Source organism: Oryza glaberrima, chromosome 7, assembly GCF_000147395.1.
Source record: "Oryza glaberrima chromosome 7, OglaRS2, whole genome shotgun sequence".
Lineage (NCBI taxonomy): Eukaryota > Viridiplantae > Streptophyta > Magnoliopsida > Poales > Poaceae > Oryza > Oryza glaberrima.
The window spans coordinates 3,016,654-3,031,278 of record NC_068332.1 but is presented as its reverse complement, the minus strand read 5'-3'; the positions used below and the strand labels follow the sequence as shown (position 1 = coordinate 3,031,278).

General features: G+C 42.6%; 3 protein-coding genes and 1 pseudogene across 3 annotated transcripts; 1 reads left to right on the top strand and 3 right to left on the bottom strand.

The window, feature by feature from the left end:
- Positions 1-586: 586 nt before the first annotated feature.
- Positions 587-3,097, top strand: LOC127780124 (protein TIFY 5). Its single transcript, XM_052307081.1, has 2 exons — positions 587-1,123; positions 2,603-3,097. The coding sequence occupies exons 1-2, from the start codon at positions 938-940 to the stop codon at positions 2,972-2,974; spliced, it is 558 nt and encodes a 185-aa protein (XP_052163041.1). The 5' UTR covers positions 587-937; the 3' UTR covers positions 2,975-3,097.
- A 484-nt stretch (positions 3,098-3,581) lies between these two features.
- On the bottom strand, positions 3,582-7,138 carry LOC127779033 (glycolate oxidase 5). The gene is made up of 12 exons (XM_052305709.1): positions 6,887-7,138; positions 6,444-6,618; positions 5,754-5,878; positions 5,502-5,548; positions 5,309-5,386; positions 5,096-5,220; positions 4,875-4,941; positions 4,729-4,791; positions 4,500-4,569; positions 4,315-4,415; positions 4,116-4,220; positions 3,582-4,034 (listed from the first exon to the last, which is right to left on the bottom strand). Exons 2-12 carry the CDS (start codon positions 6,581-6,583, stop codon positions 3,846-3,848), a joined length of 1,110 nt encoding a protein of 369 aa, XP_052161669.1. The 5' UTR covers positions 6,584-6,618; positions 6,887-7,138; the 3' UTR covers positions 3,582-3,845.
- Positions 7,139-7,698: 560 nt separating this feature from the next.
- LOC127779034 (peroxisomal membrane protein 13) lies at positions 7,699-9,687 on the bottom strand. Its single transcript, XM_052305710.1, has 4 exons — positions 9,420-9,687; positions 9,024-9,337; positions 8,363-8,455; positions 7,699-8,270 (listed from the first exon to the last, which is right to left on the bottom strand). The coding sequence occupies exons 1-4, from the start codon at positions 9,670-9,672 to the stop codon at positions 8,082-8,084; spliced, it is 849 nt and encodes a 282-aa protein (XP_052161670.1). The 5' UTR covers positions 9,673-9,687; the 3' UTR covers positions 7,699-8,081.
- A 2,635-nt stretch (positions 9,688-12,322) lies between these two features.
- On the bottom strand, positions 12,323-13,532 carry LOC127779289 (glutathione S-transferase U19-like; annotated as a pseudogene).
- Positions 13,533-14,625: the final 1,093 nt, after the last annotated feature.

Here is a 14,625-nt window from a genome sequence, read left to right as displayed (position 1 = left end):
TTGCCATAGGATGTAATGCCAAAAATAGAAAACAGGGGAAAAAAACTGTTGCAACATGCATCTAGATAATTATCAAAACTTTAAAGGGAAGAAAAACAAAGGGAGAGGATGTAGAACCGGACGTCAGTAATTTTTGACCCCCCATAGACCGAAAAATAGAAACATGCAAGAACAAACAAAGAAAAAGGCACGTTTCCAATATGTTAACACATATACACCATGTAATAACCAGCCATTGACATGCTTAAGAAAACGCGAATATTAAGGAAGGACAGCCATTGACGTGCTAATGACATGTGGGCCCTTGAGCTCCGCACGTTCTCCATTTAAAACGATTAACAAAATGAGATCGAGATCGATTGGTCACAAATATTCTCAAATTAATGTCTCATGTGGTCAAAAATAAAACAAAATGAAAAAATAAGATGAAATATATATATATATAATTCCAGCTAGATGAGCTCGGCCAGCCACCGCTTATTCTTTTCTTGTTTCGTTCCTTAATTTGCCGCGCATTTTCCACGTGCGCGAGGCGCGTATATATACTTGATTGGATTATATGAACCGATGAGGAATTAATTAAGGCGTGTGCCAGCAAAGCCATCCAGCTACTCTCGCGCCCAAAACCACCACCCGCGCGCGCCCAACCTTTCCCTTCCATTTTATTCATCCTCATCTTCTTCTTCTTCATTCAATTCCCCGCATATGATAACAAGACGACCACCACCAATCGCCGGAGGTGGAGAAGACGACGACGTACGACGAATTGGCTATAGCTAGCTAGCTAGCTGATTGATCCACCGATCGATCGAAGAGGAAGAAGAAGAATTGATCGATCGATCGATTGATTGATCGATTGATCAGAGAGGAAGAAGAATTTGATTGATCGATCGACGACGAAGCTATATATATAGTCGTCGGATTGATCGATCGATCGATGGCGGAGGAGCGGAGGAGAGACGACGGCGGCGACGTGGAGGTGGAGCTGAGCCTCCGGCTGAGGACCGGGGACGACAGTACAAGTGCTGACCCGGCGCCGGCGACGGCGGCGGCGGAGGCGAGGAGGAACTTGACCATCTTCTACAACGGCCGGATGTGCGCCGTCAACGTCACCGAGCTACAGGTAATTAATTAATTTAATTAATTTGGGTTTCCTGATCATTCATTTCGATCAACATCTGTTAATCTCTCTGGATTTTCGTGTTCTTATTATGATCATCGATCGTCTAATTACCAGCCTGGATCTATAGATCACTACTAACAAATTAATTAACCAACCTAAAAAAATTAATTAACCCCTTTTTTAGGGAGATCTCTGAACTTAGTTAATTAACCTCATTGTTGATATATAGCATTCTGACAGCTGGTAATGGGATGGGAAATGTTATTTGTTCCTCATCCTAGCTATATCTAGCTTATTTCCCCAAACAAATGAAACTTTAATTAGCTCAAGCATATACACATATATGATTTTTATTTTTAATAACGAAATGCGTCTATATATAGTTCAAATAACCTTGGGATAGAAGCATTAAGAGGATTGCTAATATCTCCCTTGATTTACTTCCTAGCTTATTCCGTTTTGCAAAGTCTAGACCTCTACTAATATCCAAATTAACTTGAAGTTTAGCTCACTCCAATCTGTTAATTTCAAGTTCACAGCAGTATCTCCGTTATCATTTCTCATATTTAGGCTGTGTAGATACACAAAACAATATGTTCACAAACTATATACATATTGTAATTTTTTTAATTAATTAATTAACACACCAAAATTTGGTCTCCATCTAGATTAGTTAATTAACAGGGGTAGGTCCAACAGCATGGTTGAAACTTGAAGATTCTTACTACTGAACAATTTATACACGTGTTGTACCAAATCAAGGGGACAGAACAAAAGTAAAGACTTACTGTAGAACACTAGTCTACCTTTAGCTGGTGGCTGCGTCATTGACCAATTAATAATAATTAACGCGGAATTAATAATGCATACCTATCATATGCAAGCACGTTGTTTTGCTGGGCTCCCCAGCAAACCAAGCAGCTAGGTAGTGAGAACACACCTCAATTCATTAATTTAGACTTGACCAACTAAAACAATGTTAGTTTTGGTCTTAATCCATCGCTGTCGCCAGCACAAACTAACATTTATATATTCACAAAAGCAACCACTTTGCTCACCGATGCTTTTGACTCTGATCGATTCATGCAATCCATATCGTCGATTTGATCTACTCCTGTCGACATGAGATATTTTCACGACAACAAATAGAGTACATGTACTCTCCCATTTTTTAATATATGGTGTTGTTAACATTTTAGATATGTTAATTTGATCCTTCATTTTATTAAAAAAATATGTAATTATGATTTAATTTATTATGATTTGATTCTTTAAGCCTGATTTAATTTATTTTATACTTACATAAATTTTTAAAAATTAAAATAAGATGAATGGTCAAGTATTTATAAAAAAAATTAATGGTGTAGGTACTATTGGTAATAACTGATTAGTGTTTTGTTGTGCATTTTGTAATTTCATTAAGTAATGATTAAATTATTCGGTTTGATTTTTGTGTTCTGATTGATTTATGGCATCCAGGCGAGGACGATCATATCCATGGCGAGCCAAGGAAATTTCGGCAAGCAGCAGCAGCAGCAAATACAGGGTAGGGACGATCACCACTACCACCAGGGCGAGAGCAGCAGCGGCGGCGGCGTTTCCACGGCGGCGGCGCGGCACTGCGACGTCGCCGGCAGCAGCAGCAGCCACAGCGGCAGCGGCAGCGGCAGCGCGACGCCGCCCCGGCCGGCGCTGGTTTCTCCTCGCGCGGGCCTTCAGGCGGCCGCGGCGGCGGCGCCGACGATGAACCAGCCGCCGGCGGCGAGCGGGCTGTCCATGAAGCGGTCGCTGCAGCGATTCCTCGAGAAGAGGAAGACGAGGGCCGCCGCGCCGCTGTACGCCCGGCGATAGGCCAGCCGCTCGCCGGCGCCGCCGATGAGACGACACAAGTTTTATTTTCTTTCTCCTCTTCTCTTTTTCTTTCTTTGTTATGATCCACACATGACAAAATATGAGTACCTAGTAGTTTGTTTAATTGATGAGTTATGTTTCATTAGGTTCTTTAATTGTTTTTAGCTCAACCAAATTTTGTACTAACTGGTTGAGTTTTTTTTTTTTAACATGATATATACACAGACGCCCATACATGTACATGCGTGTACATTTACCTATATGAAGACAGCTTAATTTACTCTTATGAATATATCTCTAAATCCGGTATATGTTGAGATTAATAAAGTTAATACATGCGTGACCTGTGTCATCAAGTTTAAGATTTAAACTTGAATAAGGTTGCATCATAAAAAAAAACTAACTAGCTAAATACTTTAGATTTTGTTTCCGTAAACTACATTTGGATTTTGTGGCTTCAAAGTTTATACCGAATTAGGGAAATAAATTCACATACTTTAGCAATTATTTCATTTAGACACCATTAACACTAGGAATCTTAACAGATTATTTTGAAACGGAGGGAATAATTCACATGCAAAATATTTGCAATCAGGAAGAGACCGTATGGTATTAATTTGTTCGTTTAGTATAAACCGCCAATAATCCAAGAAACCATTTAATTAGGTACAGGTGATCAATCACTCGACAATTAACAACAGTACATGACGCAGCATCATCCAAAATTATAGAACTTTGTATCTTCCAATCTTTTCTTCGGCAGCTACTACCTTCTTCTTCATTCCCGGCCGATCATCCGTCGGCCGGCAAAGCGTGTCGCGGCGGCCGGCCGGCGATCGATCGACGGCGACAAGTTTGCCGTCGTTGTTGTTTACAAGCGAGACGGCATGACGCCGAGCTTGTCGGCCTCGGTGATGACGTGGTTGCGGGTGATGTCGGCGAGGGAGGTGCAGCCGCTGAGCGCCATGGTGAGCTCGAACTCGTCGCGGAGCATCTGCAGCACGTTCCGGACTCCGGCCTCCCCCGCCGCCGCCAGCGAGAACACCACCGGCCTCCCGATCTGCAAGAACACGAAATCGACCAGTTGAGAATTCACCTCTCGCAATCATTGATGGATTTGCTAGTTCGCCGGTGTACTCACGAAGACGCCGGCGGCGCCGAGGGCGAGCGCCTTGAAGACGTCGGTGCCGCGGCGGACGCCGCCGTCGAGGAAGACGGGGAGCTGCCCGCGAGCCGCCTTCACAACCTGCACACCGCCGAAAACCAAAGAGATCGATCACTGTACTGTACTGATCGAATCTGCAGAAACCATCGATGCGAGGTTGAAGATGATCGAGTACCTCCTCGAGGGCGCTGATGGTGGCCGGGACGTAGTCCAGCTGGCGGGCGCCGTGGTTGGACACGATGATGCCGGCCGCGCCGTTCTCCACGGCGAGCCTCGCTGCAATTCGATCACACTGTCAGTGGCTTTGCATTCGAGTTAATGATCGGAGCATGTAATGTAGAGATGAGGCAATGGCTTTACTGTCTTCTGCAGTGATCACTCCCTTCACCAGGATCGGCAGCGTGGTGATGGTCTGCAGCCACTTCACATCCTGCACAAAATATAATTCACATCATTGTTTAACATTTGATATATGATTCATCAGTTGATCACAGTGATGAACAAGTAATCAAGCAGCTATTGTCATCTTCATGTCAGTAAATTCGATCAGAGAAGCAGATAAACAGGACTGGCAATGGCGTGATGCTACCTTCCAGCTCAGGGTGCGATCGATTTGCCCGGCGACGTAAGAAGCCAGTCCTGAATCGCTAGCCTGATCATCAGAATGGGAGATTAGTTCCATGAGAGATTAGAGGAACTTGGTGTCCACGATGTGTGCTGAGAGATGAGTTTCACCTGGTCCATTTTCCCCAGCTCCAGGCCTTCAAAGTTCTTCAGTGTCAAAAATGGTGGCAGAACAAACCTGCAACAACATCCACAGACAGGCTGCTTGTTTCAAATCCTGATACATGTGGGATCTTATGTTTTGCTCATTTCAGTGTATGCTTCCCATGCTCATTTTTGTAATGCAGAAGATATAACTGGTGTGTTCAGTCCATGGAAAAGATTGAGGGCACCTGTTCTTGATGTCAGCCTCCCTACGGCCAAGTCGCGGAGTATCCACCGTAAGCGCAATCGCCTTGAATCCAGCCCTTTCAGCTCTCCTAACAAGCTGCTCCACCACCCTCCTGTCTTTGTAAACCTACAGAGATCCAAGGTACATGATCCTTGATAAGGACAATCAAACGAAGAAACTAATAGTATTAGCAGAGATTGTGTAGTGTGTTTACATAAAGCTGGAAGAAACGAATCCCTGGTCCAGTTGAGGCAACCTCCTCAACGCTTGAAGTAGCCCATGATGACAATGTCTGAAGATTAAAAAAAAAGGGCACAAGGTTGTGTTCAGTACTTCAGTGTCATTAACTGGATTGATTAATTTCATAAGTAGAATTCTATTTGTGATCCATTGGAACATCGACCAACCATTATAGTGCCCGCTGCTGATGCAGCACGCGCAGTTGCATACTCTCCTGAATCAATATAAAGATTGGACCAATATTAGCTCTATTGTACATGGTAGGCAAAGCAGAAAGAATTTACATGTTGCTTTGAAAAGTTCAGCAGCTTCAGTTATTTATGGATTACTCTAACATGATATCCTTTTGTGTTAGACATATAGCTCTATTACTCTAACATGATTAAGCAAAACCAAATGAAAATCTCACAAAAGCATACCATCTGGGTGAGCCATCTTCTGCATGGCAGAGGGAGCAATCATAATGGGCATTGAAATCTTGAACCCCAGGACTGTTGTGGCCATGTCAATCTTGGATACGTCGATCAGTATGCGTGGGCGAAACCTGGCCAAAACAGAACATATGAGGAGATGGGTAATGAACTAATGATGAAGCTGCAAAAATTTGTACTGATAAATTATTTGAGCAACCAACTGTACATAAACAGGAAAACCACATCTGTTCTTCAGTATCTAGCAACATGAAACATTTAGTTATGGTATGGTATGAGAATGGATTTTCAGGATCAACTATGACAAATGAAAGTTGTCGAAGAACGATGAACATGCTGGCTTTTTTTTTTAATTTTTTCGATAATGTTATGTTAGGTGAATCAGATACAATAGAAAATTCAGTATAATAAGAGAACAATTATTTATACCAAGCATAGAACCAAAACTGCATCAACAAACATGTTATTGCTCACAAATAACCACTAAAAATTTACCCCAAAAGGATTAGGGAAGTAAAATTTACCCAAAAAATGTGTATTAAAGGCTGATTACCAAACAATACTTAAGGCCCAGCTATTTTACACTTCTCACTTACACTCCCACAAGAAAAAACCATGCACAAAAGTGTAACAGTGGCAGGAGCTGTAACATAGCAAAAAAGAACATTGAATACTTACAGGATCCTGGCGAAGGCCTCCCTGTTCTCCTGGAGAGTCCACTCGTCCTCGGCCCCAGATGCATAGTAGTCGTAGATCATCTTCGGAAGCTTCTGCTTCGCGATGGCCTGGTACTCCGTGACATTGGTGATCTCCCCCATCTTCGCACTGAGCTAGCCGAATCACCTACACCACTCTGGACCAAACAAGAAAACAGCTGCTTGATTTAACCAAGAAAACATAAGAATAACTTCAAATCCCTCTACTACATGCAAGTGGATTCTTTGTCTGAAGAAAGTAAAGAACAGTCAGGCTTTCATCATCAGAACACTTGTTGAAATCCATCCATGCAAAATGTTTTCCAAATTAAGACACCATCAATTCAATAGAGCATGTAAATTGGACCATGTACTGAATCAAGAATGAAATTAATAATTGTTCTTAATCTCCAGTGAGTTTTTTACCTTGTAGCAGGCAGTGCCTGACCCCTGCAGGAACAGGGGGAGAGTGAAGAGCCAAGCAAGACAAATGGAAGCAAGAAATGGAGGGTGTGGTGGAGGTGAGAGTAATATAAGAGATGAGGGTGATGACCAAGCATTTGTAGATGAAGACAAAACAAAGGAAAATAATTGTTGAATTGCTAGAGAGTAGAGACATGGAGGGAGAGTGAGATAGCTGTTGTTTGGATGAGCTATTGGAGGTGTGCAGAGAGGATGGCTCTCCTACACTGCTTCCTCATCCTCTCCTGCACCTCCATTCCTGCTCTTCCAGCCCCAGAAAAGAAAATTCACTTGTCTAGGAATTTGTTTCTGCCCTGGGTTTATCTCCTCCCTTTATCACAAAAAATGGCTTTTATTTGTCCATTTCTCTGCCGAATGTTTTGGTATTTTCGTTGGAGATAATTGCGGCAGCTTTTGTCTCGGAATTCATCAGAGGTTTTAGCGTGCTACGGACGTGGCGGTTTTGGCAGTTTTGCTACTTTTTCTGGGTACTTTATTAGTGATGACAATTTTTCGGAATAGTTGTTTTCCTGCACTGCCTGTTCATTCGATTGCTTTTAACCTGCTCCGATGCGGTACAGTCGACAGACTATCAGGTGATATAGATGATTCAGCACAAAGTTGTTTGGTTCAATTTGTAGCGGAAACAATTGGAGATTTGAGTTTATATGTTGCTGCAATTCTCAGTGACCAGGAATGTACAGAGAACAAACCAAAGCATTTGCATGACAGTCCTGATGAAGTACCACCACTCCACCAGCACGTCCGAGGCAAACTTCAGTCAAAATCAACTCCATATGTTATGATGAAAAACAAGGAAAACGATACATTAATACATTTTGCCCAACTCTTCCAGGTACAGTATTGATTACCCACAAGATACAACATACTTACTTTAAATACCATTGCATCATCTGGGCAAAAACTGTACCTGCCCACAACATCTTGGACCTGTCCACTAGGACTAGGATATATCACAGATCGGCGTGAAATTCAGAAAGTAGAGTATCTATCTGTCAACCCCAATTCCAGCAGGTAATTCACCTTAACAACAGTACTCTTCGTTTCGATTCACTGCTGACATGCAACCTCTCATGCCATGATAATTCCTTTGTAAACTGTATGTTCAACTTAAATTTTGCATTATATAGAAGGCGTCTCAGTTTCCCCAAACGTTGTCCCATGAGTTGTTCCCTTTTGGTGCCTCAATGAACTGCTGCACAGGTCCCTCGAAAGCTGGGGTATCTGGGCCCTGAACCTTGCCCTTCTTTGACTTTGTTCGGATTCCTAACATGCGCAAGACAAATCTGGCAAGTTCGCCATAAAGCATCCCAGACCGATCAAAGAGCTGTCGCGACCACGATACAAGAACTCAGTAAGTTCGTGTAAGTATTAGCAAATTTAGAACCAAAACCAAGGGAAGCCGTAAGATCAAAATACCTGCAACATAGCTGTGATAAACAAATAGAATGCTTGTGTGTTCTGCTCAACAAGGAATGCAACTCGCCCAAAGAAATTGACAACACCATGCATCTGCAGCAAGCTCAGAGCATAATTACTAGCTTAGGCACAGGTCAAGGAGTAAGGAAAATAATGATTCTTGAATGGATATGCTGTTAAAATGAGATGCTACTTCACAGACATGGTGTTGTGTGTTTCATAGATGATAAAGCAATCTTTATCCGAAAAGAAAATAATGTTACTGAACATGATCAAATGTAATACTTAGTTGGCATGATAAAGCACAAAGGTTGTGGCATCAAACAAAAGAAAACAAACAAATATGAAGAACTACAGAGTTTGACATAAGTTCACCAAAATGAAGTATTTGTGGGTTGAAAACCGGAAAAAGGTTGTGGCATCAAACAAAAGAAAACAAACAAATATGAAGAACTACAGAGTTTGACATAAGTTCACCAAAATGAAGTATTTGTGGGTTGAAAACCGGAAAAAAAGAAGATGTAAAGAAAGATTTGAGTTCTTTTAGTCTGACGATGATTGTAATCGATAATGTTATACAGAGGATAGTTTGCAGAATCTTGACATGAACTGGACAAAGTAAAACAAAAAACAGAATAATGAATAAAGAAAAGTATTTTACCACTCGTAGGAAGGACACCCAGACACTTGGTGGTGGTGCAGGAGGGCCAAATGAATTCGGATCCTGGTTACCGTAAGGGCCCATGCCCATACCGCCCATACCACCCATACCACCCATGCCACCCATGCCATAACCACCATAAGAGCCTCCCAACCCACTGTTATACATGCCTCCACCATACATCCCAGAACCTCCGTAAAGGCTACCACCATAACCTCCACCATAACTAGAATACATGCTATTTCCGTAGAGTCCACCACTACCATAGGTATTGCCGAATCCACCGTACGAACTGTACATATTGGATCCATAACCTGTAACAAAAAGGAAGAGTTACCATCTGAGGCTTATCAAAGAAATCCCAAACAAAACAATGGTTTCAAGGAAGTTGATTACCTCCATAAGTGTTTCCATAGCCAGACGTCTGCTGCCACGGACGTTGTGGCATAGGCCTCGAGACAGGGTTATTTACATTGGCAGAGAGGTTCCTCTCTGTCGCGGTGACGGTTTCTCCGGGTTTAGCTGTACCAGAAGCTTCAACTACATCGCTAGTGGTGCCACCAGATGGGGGCTTAAAAGGTGCTGGGCCAGAAGTTCCCTCAGCCCCAGCACGTTCCCACGGCTTTGGTGGTGAACCTGCAAAGCACATTCACATGTTACCTTGAGAATTCATCCCAACCATTAAGGGCAACCAAAATGCTACTAGGCACAAGTTGAATAACCGGCTTAAGAGCACAGCGATAGTAACTCCCATCTTTAGAATGGAAAGAACACCTAAAGCTATCGAGTGTACCAAGTTAACATGACAGACGAGCATCATATGCTAAGACCAAATATTACAATTGTAGGGAAAACGGATCGGGCATGCAACGGAATAAATAAGCTATCAGTGCAAAATCGAAAAGGTCAGGCCGTAATTCACACACACCTAGCTCTTAAGCAAGTATGGATCGAGAATCATTGGCGATTCAGGAATAACAACAACACAAGCATAGGCACTACTTGAGGCACCAATCAAATCAAGCTCAAGTGCTAGCTGACATGGCCACAGAGGTAAAAGAACTCTCCCGCTGAAGCGCCGCCTACGAAATTATCACCAGCGCTAACACGGAGAACATGAGAACACTCTCAAAGGCAATGAAATCATAAGTAGCCCCCCTGCATCTACGCCTAGCTCCAGTTCATCCCCCGTGTTCATGCTGAGTAATAATAATTCAACAAAAAAGAAAAAAAAACACCAGCGACATCTCTCCAGTCCCTAGCGCGCTCTCTGTCACCCCCACGCCCCCATGAAATCCCCCCATGGAATCTCTCCCCACCGGTGAACTTTCAAAAAAAAAAAAAAAAAAAGAAATCCCCCCAACATTAACACCGGTCTCCCCTCCCATCCATGACGAAGCAGTTCAAGCGACCAAACAACCTACCGCGAGCGATTCCCCCTGACCCCTCTTGGGGCAAACCAATTCGAGTCCCCCACAAGGACAAAATTCGAAGCCAAATCGACCACCCTAACACAGGGAGCGCAAAATCGAGCCCAATCGGGCGGAGCAACCTAGGGATCGAGGGGATCTAGCTAGGGTTCGGGAAGGGGGGAAGGGGAAAGGCGCGCGACGAACCTGCCATGGCGCGCTCGTCGCCGCCGCCGCCGCCGGGGTCACAGGTCAAACGCCCTTCTCTCTCTCTCTCTCTCTAAGCTAGGGACGCGGATAAAACCGAGGCGCGTCTCGCCTCGTCTCCCACCGGAAGGAAGCGGGGGGAGGAGATGCTACGTTTGTTTCTTGGCTGCTTCGTCGTGGCGGGGAAGAGGAGAACACGTGGGGAAGGGTGGGGGCGGGAGGTCACTGCCAGGTGGGGCCCACCGCGAGGTAAGCGTGCGTTATCTTCTCGTCTACACGTGGGCCCAGTACCGTCCGCAGATTGGAGTTGGGACCCATTTATTACTGCTCCAGCTCGACTTCTCCCTGGTTTGGTTGTTGAATCTACTGATCAGAATATGTGAAACCACGTACTCCATCCGTCCAAAAAAAACCCAATCCTAATTTTTTGAATCTGGACATATGTAAATATATTGTTACGGGTAAACAAAGTAGATAATCAAAAATCAGTAATAATAACTACATTTAACAAGTACTCCCTCCATCACAAAATAATTATATTTTTAGGATTTAAAATTTGTCCCAAAATAATTATCACTCTAGAGTAGAGTACTAATTGTCCATTAATCATCTATTCAAATTTCTCCCTATTTTCCTCTCAATCATCTTTCTACATTCACATAAACACACCATTTAATGAAGAGCAATATAGTTTTTCTTCTCAAACCTTAATTAATATATATAATTATATATATAATTATTTTGGGATGGATGTAGTATTAAATAAGTTAAATTGAAGTTTTATAGTAATTAATAGGGAATAATACTACACACAACATTTAATAACTCATCTTATGGCTTCACACGTGTTGAAATGGTATATTGTAAATTTAGTAAAAAGAAAGAATTAGGATTAGTGTTGGCTTAATTACATGTGTTATTAATAGGGGCAATTATTAATACTAAATAGATCATCATTAGAGTGCCTTAGACAAACCAAAATGAAATAGGAGCTGTTCGATTGGTATGAAACGCATCAGAGCGCATCTCCAATAGAGTGGTTATTTTTGGCTCTACAAATACCTATTTAGCCAGCCTAAGAGCATTATCAACAGATTATCTATAATTTTCTCCTAAAAAATTGTTTTTAGGTTTCCTAAACTGAAAATAGGAAGTGAAAAAACTCCTCCCTCCAACAGATAGCCTAAATTCAATCCCTAAAACTTAAAAGTGGACTCTTTTGTTAAACTACCAAGAGAAAATTCCGTTTTTTTTCACGCGCAGAAAGATCGCTATCTCCCATGCGCGGGAACGAAGGAGAGAGGCAGGATTGCGTGATTGGGAGTGACTTTCGCGCCCGTATATAAACGGAGCAAGGAACCGGGGGAAGGGAACTCCAAAACTCGGGTAGGAGAGTAGGGGATATGTTGGAGCTGATTTTTGGACTAAAATCCCTCAAAATTAGTTTTGGGAATCATATAGGTAGACTGTTGGTGATGCTCTAACAAAAGTTTAGGAAGTCAAATTTATATTCTATTCCAATAAAACTCCACATTGCACTCTCTACTAACCAATGAACCCACCTGTCATGCTCCGACTCTCAGGACATATGCATATACTCATATATACGCACACATTACTCACACACGTATACCAACATTTCTAGATATGTCGCACCACTTGTGGCTAATAAGCAAAACCGGCTCACTCTATGCCGTACCATTTCTTGTGCAACTCATACATCTCTCCTTCGTCGGGAAGGACTTGCCTCATGCTCTCCCTTTCTTTGCACCTCTTCACCCACTGCATCAGGAATGGACACTTCGACTTTAGATCAAACCCACCATATGCTGCTTGTAACCATGGAACATGCTTGAGAAAGGTATGAGCACGATGTCTAGGAACCCAAACTCGTCACCGGAGAAGAAGCTCCTGTCCCCGAGAACTCCCTCGAGGCGTCTCAGTTGATCTAGGAGCTCTGCCTTGGCCATCTCCTTCTCCTCGCCCTTGCTCTTTAAGAATCTCGTTTGCGTGCTGAACACCTAAATTATCATAGATAAAAAGAAATATAGTAAAATATAGTATATTAGTATTTTGGCCCTATTTCTTTCAGCTTGGGATTATTATAATCCAGATTATTGGGAGTAAGCTAAAAGAAATATACAACTTATTGAAGTAGCCTATTATAATCTAGAGCCTAGCTTATTATAATATGATAAGCTCATTTAGGTGAGCTTTTTCAGTTTATTAGGTGAAAAATTACCGACCATATCACCCACTCTCTCTTTAGACTTGCAAACCCAATAATTTAGGCTCTAATAACCTAAGAAAGAAACAACTAGCCATTTATTCTACTACAGATTATAACAATCAAGTTTATAGTAATCTGACTCAATAATTTAGATTATAATAATCCTAAGCTGAAAGAAACAAGGCCTTAGTCTCAACACCAACTCAATTCATCTTGATAATTATGCACAAAACTGAATTCATTTATACACGCAGATGATCAAGAATAAATTGAGAGACCGACCTCATGGTCAACGAAGTCAGCCCAAAAGCGAGCACTGGCCCTCTTAAGCGGGTCAGGCGGAAGCAAGCGGGTGCCGACCCGTTTGGCCCAGACCTCGTCGATGTACTGGAGGATGTTGATGGAGCCGTAGATCGGACGGCCACGATGAATCAGGATGGGGACGGAGCGGTGGACCGGGTTCATCCTGAGCACGAGGTCACTCCTCTCGCGGATCCGCAGGTCCTCCTCCACGAACCCGAACCCGACCTGCAGCACGTGCAGCGCGATCCGCGCCCGCATCCCGAACCCGTTAGCCCAGAAGTCGACGACGACGACGCACGCCGCTAGCTCGTTGTCGTCATGCTCGCCGGTGACGGCGGCGGCGGCGGGCGTCGGATGCATGACAGCCCAGCCGGATTTGATGGCTCCGTTGGTCAGTTGGTTCGTCGGCTCTGTTCTTTTCTCTAACAAGAGTTGGATAAAAATTAATTTTTCGTTGCATGCTTTTCAAATTGCTAAATGGTGTGTTTCGTGTGAAAACTTTCTATATGGAAGTTGTTATAAAATATTATATTAATATATTTTTCAAGTTTATAATAATTAAAACTCAATAAATCACACGTTAATACCACCTCGTTTTACCTAAAAAAACTTAATTTTCATCTTCCTCTCCATCTTTAGTGTGTGTGTGTATATATACATATATATATATATATATATATATATATATATATATATATATATATATATATATATATATGACACTCATATGGGGCACCATGATATCTAATGCACAAAATCACTTAAATTTTTCAAAATTTTCAAATTGTGAGTATATACCTAGTTATAATAATTCGATTCATGCCTATACCTATCAACAAAACAATTCAAATTTAACTTTATTCACAATCCATGATTAGATACCTAACTAATTATATGTATGGATGCTATATACCTAGAATCAAAATCTAACAAAAACAAGTTCAAATTTAGTTCAAACTTGCTTTGAACTAGTTAGTAAAGTAGTTAATGTTAATATATAAGTAATTGAAAAAATTTCATACTCATTTGAATTGGGTATATATTCAATTTTAACAATGGTGCCCGGGCACCATTGAGCACCAAACAAATTTAATATATATATAAGCTAATTTAAGCTCTGCAGTCCGAGCCATGGATGGCGTCACGGCTGACGTACGCGGTTACACTTGTTGAATGTTGTGAGCTGATGCTGGCGTGAGGTATGGCGTCGAGGCTCCGGCGATCACGCGGCGGCGGCCGTACGTATTACGCCGACCGGCGCGAGGGGAGACGACGACGACGGTGTTCTGATACGTGGGGTGTTGCCTTGCAAGATGCGCCGCCGTACGCCGTGGAGGAGCTCCGGCCGGTGTTCGCCAGGGACGCGCGTGGCACAGGATATTCAAGTGGGCCGTCTCTCAATGCAAGGCCCATACTGGGACGATAGAGTGGGCCCAACTTGGGAGGGAGCCGA